General features: G+C 49.3%; 1 protein-coding gene across 1 annotated transcript in view; it reads right to left on the bottom strand.

Annotated features, from left to right (window-relative positions):
- The window catches only part of ZFAT (zinc finger and AT-hook domain containing), a 985,201-nt gene that overhangs the window by 98,470 nt on the left and 866,949 nt on the right, over nt 1-19,782 (bottom strand). Inside the window, exon 14 of the mRNA XM_078686715.1 lies at nt 19,185-19,311. Within this exon, the coding sequence (XP_078542841.1) occupies nt 19,185-19,311 (127 nt within the window). The remainder of the gene's footprint in view (nt 1-19,184; nt 19,312-19,782) is intronic.

Genomic DNA, 19,782 nt, shown 5'->3' with positions numbered 1-19,782 from the left:
TTCCCTTGAACTTCAATTGCACCACCGCTCACCCCTCAGATTCCATGCCATTTACCGCCCGCCTTGTAGCGGCCCCTCGTTATGGAGGAACTCACTGACTTCATTAGTGACCAATACTCGCAAAGTTACAATCAGATCTTCGTGGGTGACTTCAATCTCCACTGGGGCACGTCTCAAGACTCTTCTGCAAATTTGCTGGCCACCTTCCTCTCTGCAAACGATCTTATCCAACACTGCACAGAAACAACTCACTCTAAGGGCTCAATCCTGGACCTTGTTATTTCAAAAACAGGCATGCTTACTATCGCTACCCCTATTCATGTTGACTGGTCTGACCACTTCCTCATCCCATTCTCTCTTCACCTATCACACTCCATAACTCTTGGCCAACCTAAGAGGGCTAACCCCTGGTTCCATGACACTAAAAATATTGACCCTGGTACCTTCTGTGAATTAGCTTTGCTATCACTTCCAAGGCTAGACTTGAACCTAGATGTTAACGAACTCACCTCCCAATGCCTCACAGTCCTTGCAGTCGAAATCAATAACGTCGATCCTCTCCAAAGCAAAAAGAAAAGGCCCACTCCCTCAGCACCTTGGTTCAACAAATCCATCTATGAAGAAAGGAAGTGCCTAAGATCCCTGTAGAAACAATGGAGACAAGCGCCCTCCACCGATAATTTGGCCACGCTTCGTTCAGCAAGATCCGAGTACCACAAACACATCTTCCTTGGAAAAGCGACGCACTTCAGAACTCTCCTCTACTCAGCCAAAAATAGACCCAAAAAACTATTCGATCTCATCAAGAATCCAAACTGCTCTCCCCCATCATCCAAGGTGGAGGATTCTACAAAGAAAGCAGCGGAACTCGCTATATTCTTTGACGAAAAAGTGAAATCACTTGTGGATCAGGTCAGTCATCCTACCCCTCCAGAGGAGCGCAAATCCTTAGCCATTTGGCAGAACTTTGACCCCATCTCCGAAGATGCCCTCCTCAAATGCATCCTCGAAACAAAGCCCTCCAACCATTCTCTTGACCCCATCCCTAGTGCCATTGCCATTGACTTCTATACCCATTCTCTGTCCTATTGTACCACTTTGGTTAACCTCTCCCTCTGTCAAGGCTCCCTTCCTGTTTCCTTAAAAACTGGGCAGGTCACCCCTCTGCTTAAAAAACCCACTGCTGATGCGAATGACCTCAACAACTTCCGCCCCATCACTAACCTACCTTTTCTTGCGAAAATCACAGAAAGATGTGTAGCGAAACAACTCTCTCGTCATATCAAGGACAATGATCTTCTTGACAATTTCCAGTCCAGCTTCATTGATAACTGCAGCACTGAAACAGACCTGCTGCAAGTGATTGATTACGCACTGTGGATACTTGATTCTGGGGAGTCTTGTCTTCTTATTCTCCTTGACCTTTTTGTAGCCTTTGGCACTGTCAATCACAACACTCTCCTTAACACTCTTCAACAGAGAATGGGCATGGAGGGCACTGTGCTTAAATGGTTTGCTTACTTCCTCTCTGATAGATCCCAAATGATCAAAATAGCGAATAGTCTTTCATCTCCTTTGGCGGTCGGTCTTGGTGTTCCTCGAGGCTCTATCCTGCACCCACATTGTTCAATCTCTATTGAGAACCATTGGGAAAACTCCTAAGTAAATCCGGGATCCACTATCATCTCTATGCGTATGACACTCAAATCTACCTCAAGGTTGCCTTCACTCACGATCTCTTCATCCTAAGCTCTACTCTCGACTCCCTTCATAACTGGATGTTAACTCATCAACTGATTCTGAATCCCACTAAAACTGAATTCCTACTCCTCTCCTCCTCACTTTCTCCTCCCCCGGTTCAATAATGGATGGATCCGATGAATCTACTTAACAATAAACCCATCAATGTCGACAGCGCAAAATCCCTTGGTGTCATACTCGACACAAAACTCAATCTACTCTCCCACATTAATTCCATTGCAAAGTCTGCTTGATACCAACTGCGCCTTCTTTGGAGGATTTGTCGCTTTTTCCAGGAGCATGACCTTAAAACCCTGGTCGAATCGCTGGTTCTCTCCAGACTGGACTACTGCAACTCTCTTCTTACTGGCCTCCCCAAATCCCACCTGTCCCCTCTTAAATCTGTTCTCCATTCAGCAGCTCGTTTCATATATGGAGCCAAAAGAAGCGACCACATCACACCCATTTTATCCACCCTCCGTTGGCTTCCCATCGAGGCAAGATCTATCCACAAGACTGCCTGTATCACCAACAAAGCCTTGCCCTCCTCCTCTCCTCGCTACCTGGCGACTAAACTGAAACTCTCTGGAGGCTCTAGACCATCACATAATGCGGAAAACCTATTGCTTGAACCTCCCACTTTCAAGAAGGAAAGGTCGATGGCCCAATCCTTTTCAGGCAAAGCGGTAAGAATCTGGAACTCGCTTCTGCCTCAGCTCCAGACCACCTCCTCTTCCCAGGCCTTCAAAACTGACCTCAAAGCTCTCCTCCTTCAAAGACACTTCCAAACCTAATTCACACCCTCTCTATTATCTGAAGGAAGTCCCTCTTTTATAGGAAATTCTGTTCTACATGACTAGAAGTGCCTTCCCACTGTGTTCTTGTGGTTTGAGAGTCTGCGATTTATTGCAGTATTATACTTCTACGTGTATTGTGTACTCCTTTGTAACATGTACACGTCACTTTCCCTCTTTGAATGTATTGTTTGCTACCTCTTGTATTTTGTTTGCTTTTGATAATAGCACAATTGCCACCATTGCCTCATGTAACGTAACGTTTGTTCTTGTGTTTTGAGTATCTGCCATTTAGTGCAGTATTATACCTCTATTTGTACTTTGTACACTTTGGTAACATACACACGACACTTTTTTTTCCTTTTGTAACGTATCTTTTGCTACCTCTTGTATTTTGTTTGCTCTTGACACATGCATAATTGTCACTATTGCCTTATGTAACGTAACGTTTGCTCTTGTAACATGCTGACTTGTAATTTTTCCTCCTGTTCCACTACTTTTCCTATTGTGACGTTCTCTGACACCTTCGGGTACAGTCCGCGCTATATAAAAACGCATTAAATAAAATAAAATAAAAATAAAATAAACCCCCTAGTACACAGTGCACCTTCTTAAATACAATGCTCAGACACTCACTCAGCCCTCCGGCGACACCTGGCGATGTCCTTCCTTTTATAAAACTGATAAATATAACAAAATGTCTACTGCTGCAGTTCCTGAAATCTTTCAAGAGATAAAATGGCATTTCCAGTACAAGAAACAGCTTTGACAACACAACCCAAAGAACTGTTCCTGACATATTTCCACATTCGCAAAATACTGCAGACAAAAAACGTCACTCTGCCTCGTATGATAGTCAAACTAAAAATAATTCTTACGGCTGCAGACTTCTTGAATTCAGTGGTGATTGTGAAACCCCAATTAAAATACGAAAGAATTAAAATATGAATTAAACCTTTTATATATATGTTAGAAATACACTCACATATTATAAACAAAATTAAATTCGCTTCTCAGACAGATTGGGAGCAGAAACAACCACCACCAAGGTAGGTGCGAGACCCGCACCGATCAGGCGCAGAGGGTTTATAATTAGATGTCAAGCTTGTTTAAGGAACTGCTGATAAAGTCAGCATCCGCCTCACTGTGACGGCAAAGCAGGCCATTTCTACATTAACTGCTAAATTGACTGTCTGATTTCCCTCTAATTCTTTGCCACCTATGTTTACTTTTCATTAAATCACCGACACTGAGATAAATAACCCAGAAAACAAATACACACACATCATCAATATGTACACCTAACCCTGCACCTGAAATGCTTTGTACATATTTGTTTATTTACTCCTCGTTTCAGTTGAGGACGGATCTGACCTCTGTTTAATATTTATTAGGTAGCTTTATAAAGCGCTGAGTGGTTCCTTCAGCTTAAATCATAAAGTTCAGTAGCTCCGTCTATAAAAGAAGTTGATGCTCATGGCTTCCGTTGGAAGCCCTTATCTTGATTCTTGAACAAGAAACTCACAGGACACAAGGTACCATGCATGGCATAAAACAGGGTGTATTACCTCCTCGTCAGACCACCCCGTCAGAGTCCAAACCACCTGAGCATAGCTCCTCCCCCAGAACTTCCAAGCAAACTCCTAGCCCATCCCTTCCCTCCAGGCCACTCCCCCAATCTGTGGCTCATAACCTGTGACCGCCTGCATCACATCCTGTTGTTTTTTTCTGCTGGATGCGGTTCCAGGCATGACTCTTCGTGGGGAGGCCTGCGGTGCGGTGGTCTGCTTTAAGCAGCCATTGATTTCCCGGAGTGCCTGCTTGGGCTACGTTTTTAAAGGCCCTGCTATAGCGGAACTAGGGGTTTATGGGCCGGACTGCCTAGTTTGGGGTAGTGGTGGCCCTGCTGCGTATTCTTCTCTTCCCGGTTCGTTCCCTGCTCTAGCGGGACCACCCGGGGAGGGGAGATGTGTTGGCACTGCTTTGCCTTCTCGGCGCACCAGGGGAGTGGCGGGTAGGTTCCTCCTCAGAGGTCTTCTGCACGGGGGGGCTTGGTTCTTGTGTTCCGAGTCCAGGTGGCCCCTCTGTTGGTGCAGTATCTCCTGCCTCGTGGGTCCCGTGGTGTCACTGCGGTCGCTTTGTGCTGGGTACGAGGACCGGTTTTCAATGGTTATTTTCTCTGTGTCAGACATTGAAAAGGTGGGCCCTCTTGTTGCCGTCTCTTCAAGTCCTGTCGGGGATGTTCACCGCGTGCACTCTTGGTGATCCCCGGCACCCTCATAGTTCGAGACTCTGCTTTACCTTAACAAAGGGGGTCGAGGCACGGATCAGCTGGTTTCCCCTCTCTGTGGCGTTGCTGCCTGTTTGACGGGGCCGCGGAGGTTTCCAGTTCTCCCTGCTATGTGCATGTCTCTTACCATGACTCACTCTAGCCTGGCTGTTGCGGTCTCTGGCTCTCTCGCTTTGGGGTGGCCTGGTGTTTCTAGATGTCCTTGGTGTGCATTATGGGATTGTGTGCTGGGATAGCGGGCGTCACTTGGGAGCCTTACTTGGGTGTTCTCTAGTTCCTGTGGAGAGGTGTTCTCCGGGGCTCGGTCTGGTTTTCCTTATAGCTGGGGCCTGCTTCAGTCATTGGTTTCATAGGTTGAATGATGTCTCTGGTTGGCCATTTATTGGGGCCAGCCTACTTTCCTGTTGTGGATTGGCTGTGAGTCATGGTGCATTCTATGATTGGCCCTTAGGGGCTTGGTTAATTGGTCAGGTGTACATATAGGAGGGTGTTTGCTCTACTATCCTGATTCATCATGCAGGGTAGCGTTTCAGACGTGGGTGAACTCAGATGTGTGGAGGAGGTGGTGGTTGCTGGGTCTTCCACTGCTCCACCCCTGACTGAGGTGCAGAAGATGATTGAGGCTGCAGTGGCTGCAGCCTTTATGGCTAGGGAGTCCAAAGGGCGTAAGAGGCAGAAAGTGGATGCCTCAGCAGTTGTCGATCCGGACGTGGAATCGGATGAAGAGGTGAAGGGTCATTTTTTCCAGGGGGCAGACCTTCACAGTGTTCTGCAACATGTAAACAAAAAAAAAAATTGGAGGGTGGAGAGTCGAAAGACTTTTTCGCCAATTACCAGAAGAAAGACCCTGAAATCCTTCTTATTCATAAATTGGTGAGGAATGTGCTGGAAGGAGAGTGGAAGGATGTTGACAGACGTACCTTCCCCCGGTTTCTGGCTAAGCGGTATCTTTTACAGGGGTTCGCTGAGGAATTTCCGTCTGTGGTGAAGGTGGATTCCCTGCTGGCTGGTATGGCATCTCAGAGCCTGGTGGTGTCCGTGGATGCGGTTCCTTCTGATCCTGGGGACAAACGAGTGGAAGGTGCTTTGAAGCGTTCCTTTGCTGCCTCTAATCTTGCAGTTCGGTCTGCAGCTTACACTAGCTACCTGGTTCAGTCGCTTCTGAAAGACTGTCAGGGTATTTCCGAGCAGCTCTTGCAGGACGAGGATCCCTCAGAATCTTTATCCATGTTGGGACCACAGTTGCGCTTCCTGGTGGATTTGTCCTTCGGTTCCCTTAGTGCGGTGGCTGCTGCAGCTAGGGCATCGGAGGCTGCTCGGAGACAGTTGTGGCATAATCCTGGGAAGGCAGAGGCAGCTCAGACGGCTGCCATGATGAAGCTTCCTTTCAAGAGCTATCAACTGTTTCAGGAGCCGTTGGAGGCTTTAATTAAGAAGACGGCAGAGGACAAAAAGTTGTTGGCTCCGGTCCACTCCTCGCAGAGGGGGAAGGTTGAAGGTTATAAGCGTGCGTTTGGGCAGGCGTTTCACTCCAAAATGGCAGCCAGTCATTTTGTGGTCAGGGATGTGGCCTGGGTGTCCCTTTCTTCCACAAATCCCAGGGTTAACAGGTTGCTTCCTCTTCTTCGGGGCCCTCCAAGTCGTGACTACATGAAGTGTCAGTTGGTGGCGCCGGTTGGGGTTCCCCCAACTGCTCTAATTCTGAGGGTCCAGCTGAAGGTCACATTGGATTGGTCCTCGGTTGTCCTGGTGGCTCCGGTTTAGTCCAGGAAATCTTGGTTCCCTCTGTTATTGAGGTTGGTGGTGGGACCTTGCTGGAGGCTGCTTGTCCCCGGTCGTTTCCCCCTTTGTCCCGGAATTGTGTGGTCCACCTGAGACTGGCAGGTTGGCTGTTGAGAGGCTCAATCTGGTGGCTTTAGGGTGTTCTCCTTCTGTGGCTGAGTTTATTCAGCAGTCAACTCTAAAATCCTATGGCAGACATTGGGTGTCCTTTCTGGATTGGTGAACGGTGCAGAGTTGGTCTACGTTGGAGGTGGATCCTGTACGTATCTTGAATTTCTTGAAGGATGGCTTCGATTTGTGACTGGCTGTGTCCTCCCTGAGTGCTCAGTGGGTGGCTGTTTGGGCCTTTAGGAGTTCGGTCTGTGAGCCTGTGGTTCCCTTGGTGTCCCCATTGTTGAGAAGTTGTTTCCTACAGAAGCCTGCCATTAAGTCCTTTGCTGCTAGTTGGGATCTTCCTTTGGTCTTGGGGGTCTTACAGGGGGCTCTTTTTGAGCCTCTGTGTTAGACTTGACATCTTTTGGCGTGTTTTCCCTGATGTTTTGCTTTCTGATTCCCCAGTTTTGACTCAGTTTTTGCTGGCCTAGTGTTTCTGCGCACTTTTCTCACTGCTGATCAGTGGTAAAGTGCAAGTGCTCCTGTGGTAAATTGTGTTATGGACTGGTGTTTCCATTATTGGATATTTGATTTACTTTTTAGTCCCTAGTAAAGTGCACTGAGTGTGCCAGGGCCTGTAAATCAAATGCTACTAGAAGGCCTGCAGCACTGATTTTGCCAGCCACATGAGTAGCCCTGAAATAGTAACTAAGACCCGCCATTATGGAGGGGTCGACTTGGCCAGTCGACCCCTCCGTAATGGCGGAGGGGTCGACTTGGCCATTGCACACACTTGCCAGCCCCTTACCTTCCCTTTTCTTACACGTTAGCCACCACTAAGGTAGGCCCAAGGTACCCCTGTGGGCCGGGTGCAGTGTCTGTGAAAGATAAGACATGCCCTGGTGTGTGTGGCATTTCCTGATAGTGAATCACGGCCAATTTCGTTTTTTGCTATTGCAAGGCTATCTATTCCCCATAGGACAGAATAGGGAGTTTGTTTAGAACATCTTATAAACATAACTGGCCCGGGGAACTAGGTAGGAAAATAAAGTTTAGTATGCCTGAACTCAGCATCTAAAAATGTATCTTTTAGTGAAGGTGATTTGGACATTCTGTGTTTGAAAATACCACTTTTAGAAAGTAGGTATTTTCTTGCTCAGTCATCCCGTGTGCCTCTGCTGGAATGTGGATTGCCTGCCTGGGTTTTGGATGACAGAAGGCTGGGGATCAGGGGTGGCTCCAGAGAGTCTGGGTGGGTCAGGAAAGAGCAGAATAAACCTAAGTCAAGTCAAGTCAAGTCATAAAATTTGTATAGCGCACTACATACCCAGAGGGTTTCAAGGCGCTTAGGAAGGGGAGGAGGATTATTTGTCAAATATCCACGTTTTAAGCTGCTTTCTGAACGCTAGGTGGTTCTGGGTGAGGCGAAGGTAGGCGGGGAGTGAGTTCCATGTTTTAGCAGCCAGGTATGAAAAGGATCTGCCACCCATGGTGGTCTTGTTGATGCGAGGTACAGTGGCGAGGGCTTGGTTGGAAGAACGTAGTTGGCGGGAGGGGTTGTAGAAGGACAGTCGAGAGTTGAGGCAATCTGGTCCGATGTCGTAGAGTGATTTGTGTGCGTGGGTGAGCAGTCGGAAAGTGATCCTCTTATTGACGGGTAGCCAGTGGAGGTCTTTAAGGTGACCAGAGATGTGTTCGTTGCGTGGGATGTCTAATATGAGCCTGGCTGAGGCGTTTTGGATTCGTTGGAGTTTCTTTTGGAGTTTAGCGGTGGTACCTGCGTAGAGGGTGTTTCCGTAGTCCAGTCGGCTCGTGACCAGGGCGTGGGTGACTGTTTTCCTTGTTTCGGAGGGGATCCAGCGAAATGTTTTTCTGAGCATGCGAAGAATGTTGAAGCAGGAAGAGGATACGGCGTTGACTTGTCTGTTCATTGAGAGTGAAGAATCCAGGATGACGCCAAGGTTCCGTGCGTGGTCTGTCGGGATGGGTGCTTTTCCGAGGGCTTCCGGCCACCAGGAGTCGTCCCAAGCAGAGGGGGATGTGCCTAGGATGAGGACTTCTGTTTTGTCTGAGTTCAGTTTCAGACGGCTTTGTTTCATCCATTCGGCAACTTCTTTCATTCCTTCGTGTAGGTTAGTTTTGGCGGTGCTGGGGTCATTGGTGAGAGAAAGGATCAGTTGAGTGTCATCCGCGTAAGAGATGATGTTGAGGTTGTGTTGGCGTGCGATGGTCGCGAGGGGGCTCATGTATACGTTGAAGAGGGTGGGACTGAGTGAGGATCCTTGAGGTACGCCGCAGATGACTTCAGAGGTCTCGGACTTGAATGGAGGAAGGCGGACTCTCTGGGTTCTTCCGGTGAGGAACGAGGTGATCCATTCAAGTGCTTTTCCTTGGATTCCGATGTTATTGAGGCGTTGTAGAAGGGTGCTGTGGCAGACTGTATCGAATGCTGCAGAGAGGTCGAGGAGGATGAGGGCGACTGTGTCTCCATTGTCCAATAGAGTTCGAATGTCGTCTGTTGCTGCGATGAGGGCGGTCTCAGTGCTGTGTTTTGCTCGGAAGCCAGATTGTGAGGGGTCGAGGGATTTGTTGGCTTCGAGGAAGGCGGCGAGCTGGTTGTTGACGGCTTTCTCGATGACTTTGGCCGGGAATGGAAGAAGCGAGATGGGGCGGTAATTTTTGAGTTCGGTGGGGTCCGCTGTTGGTTTTTTCAGGAGGGCGGTGAGTTCAGCGTGTTTCCAGTCTTCTGGGAAGGTAGCGGAGTTGAAGGAGCAGTTGATGACGTCTCGGAGGTGCGGTGCTATGAAGGAGTCTGCTTTGTTGAAGATGTGGTGAGGGCATGGGTCTGTGGGGGATCCTGAGTGGATGGAATTCATCAGGCGGATGGTGTCTTCAGTGGAGATTGGGTTCCAGGCGTTAAGGGTGTTTACAGGGGAAAGATGGTCAGCGGATGTTAGGGTGGGTTGGTTTACGGGTTGGTTGTCAAAGCTGTTGTGGATGTCTGCAATCTTGTTGTGGAAAAAAGAGGCTAGGGAGTCGCAGAGGGTTTGAGAGGGGGTGATGTCGTTGGAGTTGGCCGAGGGATTGGAAAATTCCTTGACGATGTTGAAGAGTTCCTTGCTGTTGTGGGCGTTGTTGTCAAGTCGGTCCTTGAATGCTGTTTTTTTGGCTTTTCGGATCAGTTGGTGGTGAGTGCGGGTGGCGCTTTTGAAGGCGTCCTTGGTGCTGGTGGTTGGGTCTTTTTTCCAGGCCTTTTCAAGGGAGCGGCAGAGTTTCTTGGACTTCTTGAGATCATCGTTGAACCATGAGGCTTTCTTGCTGCCAGGTTTGCTTTGACGTTTTTTCAGTGGAGCTAAGGTGTCGGCGGTGTTGGATAACCATAGGGTGAGGTTGGCGGCGGCTTCGTTGGCGTTAGAAGAGAGGGCTGGGGAGTTTCGAAGGAGCGATGCGGAGATTTGGTCCGTGGTGATTTTGTTCCAGTTTCTTTGCAGGATAGGTTGGGAGTGGTTGATGGTTTTCGGCTTGTTGTAGGTGAAGTGAACGCAGCTGTGGTCGGTCCATAGGAGATCCGTAGTGTGGCTGAAGGAGACATGATTGCTGGAGGTGAAGATGGGGTCGAGTGTGTGACCTGCGATGTGGGTGGGGGAAGTGACTAGTTGTTTAAGTCCGAGGTTGGCGAGGTTGTCCAGGAGGGTGGCGGTGTTGCGGTCGTTGTTCTTTTCAAGGTGAAAGTTGAGGTCTCCCAGCAGGATGTAATCTTTGGAGGGGAGCGCGTGTGGAGAGATGAAGTCCGTGATGTCTTCACTGAATTTTGCGCGGGGTCCTGGTGGCCTGTAGAGGAGGGTGCCTCTGAGTGTTGTTTTGGGGTCGATGTGGATCTGGAAGTGAAGGTGTTCGGAGTTGGCGAGGTTGGCGTCAGAGCTGGTTGAGATGCGGATAGATTTCTTATGGACGATAGCGATTCCTCCTCCTGTGTGGCTGGTACGGTCTTTGCGGGTGATCTTATATTCTTCAGGGATGGCAATGGTGATGTCTGGTGCGGAGGAAGCATTCATCCATGTTTCCGTAAGGAAGGCGACATCTGGAGAGATGGTGTCTAGTAGGTTCCATAGGTCGATGGCGTGCCTGTGCACCGATCGGGTGTTGAGAAGGATGCATTGTATGTGGTTGGGGTCGGGAATCTGTGGAGTGGTCGTAGCGGGGCTGGGCTGTGGAGTGGTTGTTTCGGAGGGGATCCAGCGAAATGTTTTTCTGAGCATGCGAAGAATGTTGAAGCAGGAAGAGGATACGGCGTTGACTTGTCTGTTCATTGAGAGTGAAGAATCCAGGATGACGCCAAGGTTCCGTGCGTGGTCTGTCGGGATGGGTGCTTTTCCGAGGGCTTCCGGCCACCAGGAGTCGTCCCAAGCAGAGGGGGATGTGCCTAGGATGAGGACTTCTGTTTTGTCTGAGTTCAGTTTCAGACGGCTTTGTTTCATCCATTCGGCAACTTCTTTCATTCCTTCGTGTAGGTTAGTTTTGGCGGTGCTGGGGTCATTGGTGAGAGAAAGGATCAGTTGAGTGTCATCCGCGTAAGAGATGATGTTGAGGTTGTGTTGGCGTGCGATGGTCGCGAGGGGGCTCATGTATACGTTGAAGAGGGTGGGACTGAGTGAGGATCCTTGAGGTACGCCGCAGATGACTTCAGAGGTCTCGGACTTGAATGGAGGAAGGCGGACTCTCTGGGTTCTTCCGGTGAGGAACGAGGTGATCCATTCAAGTGCTTTTCCTTGGATTCCGATGTTATTGAGGCGTTGTAGAAGGGTGCTGTGGCAGACTGTATCGAATGCTGCAGAGAGGTCGAGGAGGATGAGGGCGACTGTGTCTCCATTGTCCAACAGTAACCTGGGCTGTAATTGGGGGAGGAGGGGAGATTTTGTTGCACCTCAAAGGGCCTGGTCTGCCTCTGACCATGCCGTCTCCACCTCCTTCCAGGAAGTCACACCAGAGAAGGCAGAACTGGCTCTGGCTGGGCACAGACACTCTCTGCCTAAGAGATCAAAGGATTTGGGGATATAAATATTGGGGCCCAGATCCCTGAACTTTAGAACTCTTTTGGATCAAGAAGAGTGCCAAGAAGAAGAGCTGGAGAAGCTGTGAGGAGGAACTACCACTTTGCTATGTGCTTTGCTGTGTTGGCCTGCAGTTGCTGCTTCTGTCTTGGGCAGTGAAAGGACTGGACTGAACTTTCTGCAATCTACTTTTGTGTGTTTCTCCAAGGGCTTGAGGTAGAGCTTGCCCCCTGTTCAAGAAGTCTAAGGAACAGCAAAGACTTCAAGCTCTTCTGCCCTCAGCGCTGGGAATTGTGTGTTTTGTGCTGCAACAGAGGAAAAAGGAACCCGACACATTCTACGACGCCGCTGCGGACTGAGTTTCCTGAAGGCACCGCAGAGGATATCACCGCACCGCGACCCTGGTCTCACCGGCGACGCCTGCTGGCACCGCCACCGAGCCGCAGCTCGCACCGCATCCTGTGGGCACCGCACTCCACACCGCCTCGCTTCACGACGATGCCTTGGTATCCCTGACGACACTGCTCCACGCCAAAATCGACGCTGCTGATTGCACTGTGGTTCGAGGGCACTGCTCGTAAAGTTACACTCCACACCGCTCTCATCCCACACCGCAACCTTGGCCTACTGACTTTGGCAACATCAACTCCAGTTCGTCAGCCGATGAGAGCGCTTTAGCAACGATGCCGCCGCTGTTTGCATCGCGACGAGCACCGCATTCACTTCGCACCGCGACCCTGGTCTCACTGATGACGCCATCTGATGCCACCGCCTAGCCGCTACTCGCACTGTGACCTGAGGGCACCGGAGCCCTTCGCACCGCAGCACCTGATGCCTGCCGACGCCAGCGCTCCTCACTTCAACAGAGAGGAGTTTGATCTGCAACGTGTGTGACTTCAAGTGCCCGGACGACTGCTGCACCGCCCTCAGGAACAGACGCCTGCGGTCGCCCTGCTTTCGGAAGCTCAACGAGAGGTCGCTGACACCCTGCATTTCTAAAAGGTAGTGTTTGCGGGTCTTCCCGACACCATAGCTGGCCCGCGACTCTGCGGTCAGCCAGAACTGTTTGGATTTGTTTGCTCACAACGCTGTTATAGCCCCGGACGGAGCTATCGACATCAAGGAACTGTTTTTCAATCATGTTTTGATAACTGATGATTTTTAAGTACTGTATTGTAGCTTTTTATCGTTTTTGGTCTTGTCTTAAGTATATAAAAATATTGGATATTTTTCTAAACTGGTGTGGTGTCCTTTTGTAGTGCTTACACTGTATTACTGTTGGTTATGTGCAAATGCTTTACACACTGCCTCTAAGATAAGCCTGACTGCTCGTGCCAAGCTACCAAGGGGGTGAGCAGGGGTTATTTTAGGACTGTAACTCACTTATCCTGACTAGAGTGGTAGTTTCTGCTTGGCTTTGGTGCAAGCCCTAGCCTACCAAAAATCCGATTTCCAACACTCTGCATGAGGTCTCTGCATTTTTTTGATAATCAAGGTGCTTTTCCTTGTCGTTATTACCTCGGCACGTAGGATTGGGGAGTTGTACTCCTGGCTATGTTGGGAGACCAGTTTTCGCGTTTTTCCGGATCGGGTTCTGGTGCGGCCTGATCATTCCTTTGTTCCCAAGGTCCCTTCCTTGTTTCACTGCTCGGAGGATCTGGTTTTGCCAGTATTCTGTCTAGATCCCCTTTCTGAGGTTGAGGTGCGGCTGCACTATTTGGACATTTGGAGGGTTCTGGAGGTGTAACTACTGTGTACCAGGCCTTTCAATAAGGTCAGGGTCTGAAGCCTTCTGGGGCTACTCTCAGTCGGTGGCAGAGGAGGGCTGTGGGAGTTGCGTATGAGGCTTGTGGTGTCTGGCCGCCTGGGTCGGTGCAGGGGAGATCGACTCAGGGGTGGCTGCTTCCTGGGCAAGCTTTCAGGAGGCTTCCATGCCTGAGATCTGCAGGACTGTTTCTTGGAGTTCTCCTCACACCTTTAGGTCCCATTACCATCTGGTTGTGGGTGGGACTGAATCTGCTGAGTTTTGGAACGGTGTGTTGCATTCTGCTCTGGTGATGTAACTTTCTGCTTTGCTAATAAAGTCTGTTTTTGCTACTGAGTGAAGCCTATTCTTGATTTGGTATCTGCTCATGTGGTTTGTACTGTGAAAGGGAAGGTCTGTTGAGGAGGTAATGTCTGGTTACTCATTACTCCGAGTCATAGACCTCCCCGTCACAGTCCTGGCTCCCATCCCTCCCTCCTTGTTCAGCTTCTTGTGCTTGGTGGTACAGGATGTGATGCAGTGGGTCACGGGTTATGAGCCACAGGTTGGGGGATCGGTCTGGAGGAAGGGTTGGGCTAGGAGTTTGCTTGGAAGTTCTGGGGGGAGGAGCTATGCTCATGTGGTTTGGACTGTGACAGGGAGGTCTACGACTCGGAGTAATGAATATTACCGGTAAGCAATCGGACAGTATTGCTTCCCTCCTACAAAAAAATGTAGATCCCTACAGCATAATATTAACTATAGTGATGTAACATCAGCTAGGGAAAGTGTTTGTTTCCACTCAGTCCACCACCTAACCCCAGTCTCCAGAGACACAAGGGCGGCGGTGGAATAGTGCTTGGCAATCTCACACAACTACTTTTGCCTCTCCCAGGTCTCCACAGACTGCGGGGCTAAAAGTCATGGGCAGCGCTGGGCATGTGCCAATGCCTTGTCCCCGGCCAGTAGCAAATAAACCTGGCCTGACAAGCAGCTCTAATGGAGTCAGTCACTGTGGTACATCTCTCTGCTCTCACCGGGTCGGAGAGCATGGCTGTGGGTTGGGTGGGAGTGGGATTGAACAGAGGGTAGTGCAGGTGAGTGATAGGAGGTCAGGCCTTTTTTGGCCCCATTTGTGTGGTGTGAGGAATAAAGTCAGAAGGTGATGTCAGGCAGGAGACCAGGTATTTTAAAAAAAATATTTTTGGTCACCCCCATTACTTCTCTGCCCCATAATAGCAGTTGAAATCAGGGGCAGATGATTTTTTTATGCCATACAAAACCTACAATTATACATGGGTAAAAGGTGAAAATTAGCAGTGTTTTTCACCGTGGGGTTCCAAGTGACACCAGAGACAACTTGTGCTTCTGGATTCTAAATCCAGTAATTCACTGCTATGATGTAGCAACAGTGGGTCATAAAGGAATTCCATGCTGCTCTGGTTGGGATCTCTAAGACCTTGTCAGAGCAGCCTGGAAATATAGGAGAGGGAAGGGAAGGCATAGAGTGGCTGAGGTGGGTGGCAGGAAGCTATGTGTTTTCATTTTTTTTGATTTTGGGACCTGGGAGGAGCGCCCATGTGATATATGGCTCCCCCATTACTACTCTGCCCTTGGGTAGGTGTTGAAAACAAGGGCAGATGATTTTGGGGGCGTACGTAACATAAAATTGTAGATGGGTAAAAAGTGAATTACTGGGACGTTTTTCACCTCCGTGATGTTTTTCACCTCAGCGTTTTCGGTGATATCAGTGAAAGTTTGAGCTTCGCTCTTGTTGTCTATTGGATGTCTCTCATAATTCCTCAATGAAAAACATCTCTGTAATTCACTGTTACCCATTTATAATGCTATAGGTTATGCATAGCTTCCATAAGAAGAGTATAGTTTACACCAGATTCTAAATCAAAAATGCCTTGCACTCAGGCTACCAGGAATCCCTGAGAGCCTCTTAGTGCAGCGCAGTGCCGCTTGTCTGCTTTGACTGAAAGCAGAAAAAATGCTGCAGGAGGGGGAGGAAGGCAAGGAAGGTGGTGGCAGTTGGTTAAGAATGCCAAGTAAGGCATTATTTTCCAATTTGGGACAAGAAGACGAGCCATGTTATGCATCACTGTCCCCTTACTCCTGTGCACTTTTGGAGCAGTTTGAAAGGGGCAGATGATGATACATGACATAAAATTATAGAAGTGTAAAAAGTAATTTAAGGAGATATTATTTACCTGGGGTACTGATTGAAATCATAGATAATACGAGCTTTGCTCTTGTTGTCTATTTTATGTCACTCAGAACTATTGGTGAAAAACATCCTGGTAATTCCCTGTTACCCATATGTATGTTATGTATGGCATCCATTGGACACTTATACTGTGAGTACCATATTGTAAATCTGGGTATTCACTGCAATATAATGGCGTCAGTGTGGATTAAAGTTCATTTGCCACTGTAGCTATGTCAGCACAGAATATTTCAGCACCTGTCAGTACAGCATGGCTTTGGAAGAACGGTGGAAGGTCACAGAAGGCTGTGGGGGTAGAGGCTCCCACATTAGTCCTTTGTCCCTACGTAGAAGGTGCAAATGATTTTGGGGGCTCTACATACCATAAAATTACAGATGAGTAAAAAGTAAAAAAAAGGGGATGTTCTTCACCTCAGGGTTTTTACTGACGGAAATCATAGAACTTTAGCTTCACTCTTGTGACTTACTTGATGTCACTCATAACTCCTCAGTGAAAGGAATTGCTGTTATTCACTGCTATCCATCTAGAACTCTGTATTTCAAGATATCTCTGGGCAACTCATTCATGTATAAAACAAGGACAAACAGGATGACTGAGCAACATGCTTCAACGATGAGATGAAACATCAGGAACAGTCTACACTTGGTTTGGTTACATTTTGTTTAACATGATCCCGCCTGTCACAACCATAGGTTTTACTTCCAACTTATGTACGGAACCCTGGGTGAGACAAAAGTCAAAAGTTAGTCCCAAAGGCCAGCCCGCTGGCAACTGGTAAAAATCCAGATGGCATGGACGACCCAGCGACCTGGGATGGCAAGATCAACCCTGGCCCCAGGCGACCCCTAGGGGCAAGGACTCAGTCCCCAGGACCCATGAGCCAGGACCCCGGAACTGGACCCCGGGACACAGATCCAGTCCCCAGGTCCAAGGAGCCAGGACCCCAACCCAGGGCTCAGACCCGGGACTTAGACCCTGAGACCCATGCCCCAGTCACACAGTAGTCCACCAATGAACAAGAGTACCTGTGCACATTGAGGCCGGTGCTCGGGAGGCTGCGTCCCGGTACTGCTTACCTCCTGGTGACTAGAGTGGGGTAGGGACTCAGCTCTGGCCATCTGGTTGCTCTACTGGATTGATCTTGGTCTGACAAATGCACGCATCCCGTGAGGTCAGCACTCATCTGCATGTATTAGCTGTAGAATTACCACAGTATCAAGGTAGGAGATGGAGCGATCAAAGGAACCATAAATGATTTAATGAGCCAGTCGCAGTTTCACAGTACCGGCCTTGTGTACTTACACGTGCATGGCTTAATCTTTGAGACAAGCACATGCTACTGGCAGGATCAGCTAGGTGAGCGCACCTGCTGAACCTGGTTGGGAGCCACATGACTGTCCCGGTTCGACCTTCACAACGTGCGAGAGCCTGCTGGGGAAGCCCACCCAACCTTGGAGGCTTGCTGGGAGGATAGGTGCAGTCGCATGGGCGTCTGTGTCCCAGCCGTCTCCACGAAAGGGAGAGGCAGGCCGAGGCGCAATCTGAGCGAGACGCAGGGGTGCCGGTCTGGGTGGTGGGGTCACCCCACGGAACAAATTATCCCAAGCTGCTGCAGAAATGCACTGGGTGGAGAAGGGCAACTGCGTGGTGCCCGGGGCCCCAGACCACAGACAGCATCCGGGACCTGGCGCCACCCTACCACTTCCATTCTGTCAGATCACAGGGGGAGTGGGAGGGGTTATGCTGCCAAAGCTGCATGGCCTTCGCAGTGCTGGGTAAGGTAAGGGTCTCTGCGAATGGCAGGCCCTCAAGCCATATGGTCCCTGGCAAGGTGAAAGCTATTTACTTGAAACAGAAGCAGAGGCGGGCCAAGCAGTCCATCCCTAATCTGACCAAGCATGTCCAATCGATTGGAGTATACGGTGCTGGTCAGACCGTTCCCGGACGGCCTGCATGGGAATGTCAGCGTCACTGCCTGCCCTTGGGGAAGATATGTACTAAGGAAAGGCCCATCTGGCAGGGCTGGGAAGCAGATGCAGACCCAGGCCTCTGGGGGGCCCTCTGGGTCCGGCCCAGCCCCTGGCAGCACCAGGCTGAGCACCACTGTACTGCAAGTGGGCTCGGAGTACCCTGTCCCCAATAATCTAGAGGAAGGCTACCCCCCTTTCTTGTACTCCGTGCGCACAGAGTGACCGAGGGGATTACCAGCGCAAAGGCATCCAACCTCCTGGAGCCCTCCCTGGCTCAAGGAAGCAAATGATACCTCATCGGGACTTCCAGGGCAGCCCGACAATCTGGCCGCCCAATTGGAAAGCATGGCATGGGACCAGATGGCCGAGCTCAGAGGATGGCCATCTGGTTGCACTGTGCTTCCGCTTGTTTGTTGCAGGAGACCAGGACCCTGCGGCCTGGGTGCTCAGAGCCCCAGTAGGGACTCAGGCATAGGACTGCGAGGGGTGGCCCTCATGGAACTCCGACCCAGTGCCCAGAGGCACCTTAATTATCATACAATCTAAGTGGGGGAGGCCTCCCCAGGCCCAATGGACCCCGTCCCAGGCCCCTTGGTGGTGCAGCAGCCCGGAGGACAGAGCCCAGGGCAGAAGTGCTAGGAGAGCCCACCCTGGGCCACAGCATGGACCCCGGGCACGCATGATCCAATCCTGGATGCTTTGCCATGTGCCGGGCCCAAGAATGAAGCCCTGGAATGCCCCCCTCCGCCCAAGGTCCACTGGGGCCCCGGCCGGGGTATCTGAACCCAGCCAAGCAGGGGAAGCCTCCCTGGCCCATAGTCCTCCCAGAAGATTAATTAAAAACTGTATTTTTCTCCCAGTTCAATATACGGAACATTTGAGGTGTTTTCTCTGCCACATAAATGCCAACATTCTAGCTGCTTCTACATTATGTACAATTTCTAGAATTCATACACTTTGTAAGTGGGCTGCCTTTTTCATAAGAATAAAATGGTAACAACAAAAATATGATCTCTCATAAATGAATAAGTTAATCTTTCTTCTTCACTGGTATATGAAATTCAACACTTACATGGGGTCTGTAATGATGGTAGAACATTCTAAGCGTAGTTTCAAAAATTTTCAGTACCTAGATCTCACTTTGATGGTGAATGGGCCGTGGATGCAGCCATCCGTGAAGCCTGGCTTCGGCCCTCAACCCACCAGTACTCCTTCAAACAGAACGGTCCATGCAGTTCTTCCCCATTCAGATTCAGATTCCAGCTGATATCCATGCACCAGAAATTGGTGCATGGATATCAGCTGGAATCTGCCATTCTGCCCCGCTCCCGGCACCCCTGCACCAAATCCCGGCCAAATCTTAATGGTGGAGTATTTTTCTCCCTGAAAACTTTAAACTGCATATGTGGGGGAGTGCCATAACTGTAGCAATAACTATTGTGAACTTACCAATTAAAATTGGAAAAAAACAGGAAACCATTCTTACCATTATCTGAGGTATATCGCAGGTCCTGTAAAGCAGCTACCGCGGCTCGAGTTCCACGAACATCTTCCTCGGTGTCTGTGATATGTAGATACTGGGTAGATGATCCTTCCGTTGTTTCAAGTGACTGCTGAATAGTAAGAAGATAAAGAATTATACACGTAAACTTTAAATAAAATAAGGTCATTATCATGACAAAATAAAGACAGCTGTACTATAGTTGGATGTGATCATTAAACTTCTACCCTTGTTCTAAAGCAAATGACTCCTCTCCTTGTTTAAGGAAGTGCCCAGTGATGCTTCAGAGTGCTGCATTACACACTACATGTTACCCTCATTCATTTCATTTTGAAGGGTCATTCAGGCAACCATACTAAATGTTTCCTCTTTTAAATTTATTCCACACCTGGCCAGTGCTTAATTTGAGCAGGTGGTTTCTGGTGCTCGGCACCAGCATTTAATGGTCAACTACAGTACTTATAACAGTCTGCGAAATGGTGGCACTTTTTGTCTAATGTAGAGATGATCACAACAACAGTTGTTTAATAATTCAATACACATTAACAAATGACTAATACCAGATACCCAAGCAATTCTTAAA

Source organism: Lissotriton helveticus, chromosome 4_1, assembly GCF_964261635.1.
Source record: "Lissotriton helveticus chromosome 4_1, aLisHel1.1, whole genome shotgun sequence".
Lineage (NCBI taxonomy): Eukaryota > Metazoa > Chordata > Amphibia > Caudata > Salamandridae > Lissotriton > Lissotriton helveticus.
Note: the sequence above shows the minus strand (reverse complement) of the source record. Positions and strands in the feature narration are given on the sequence as shown.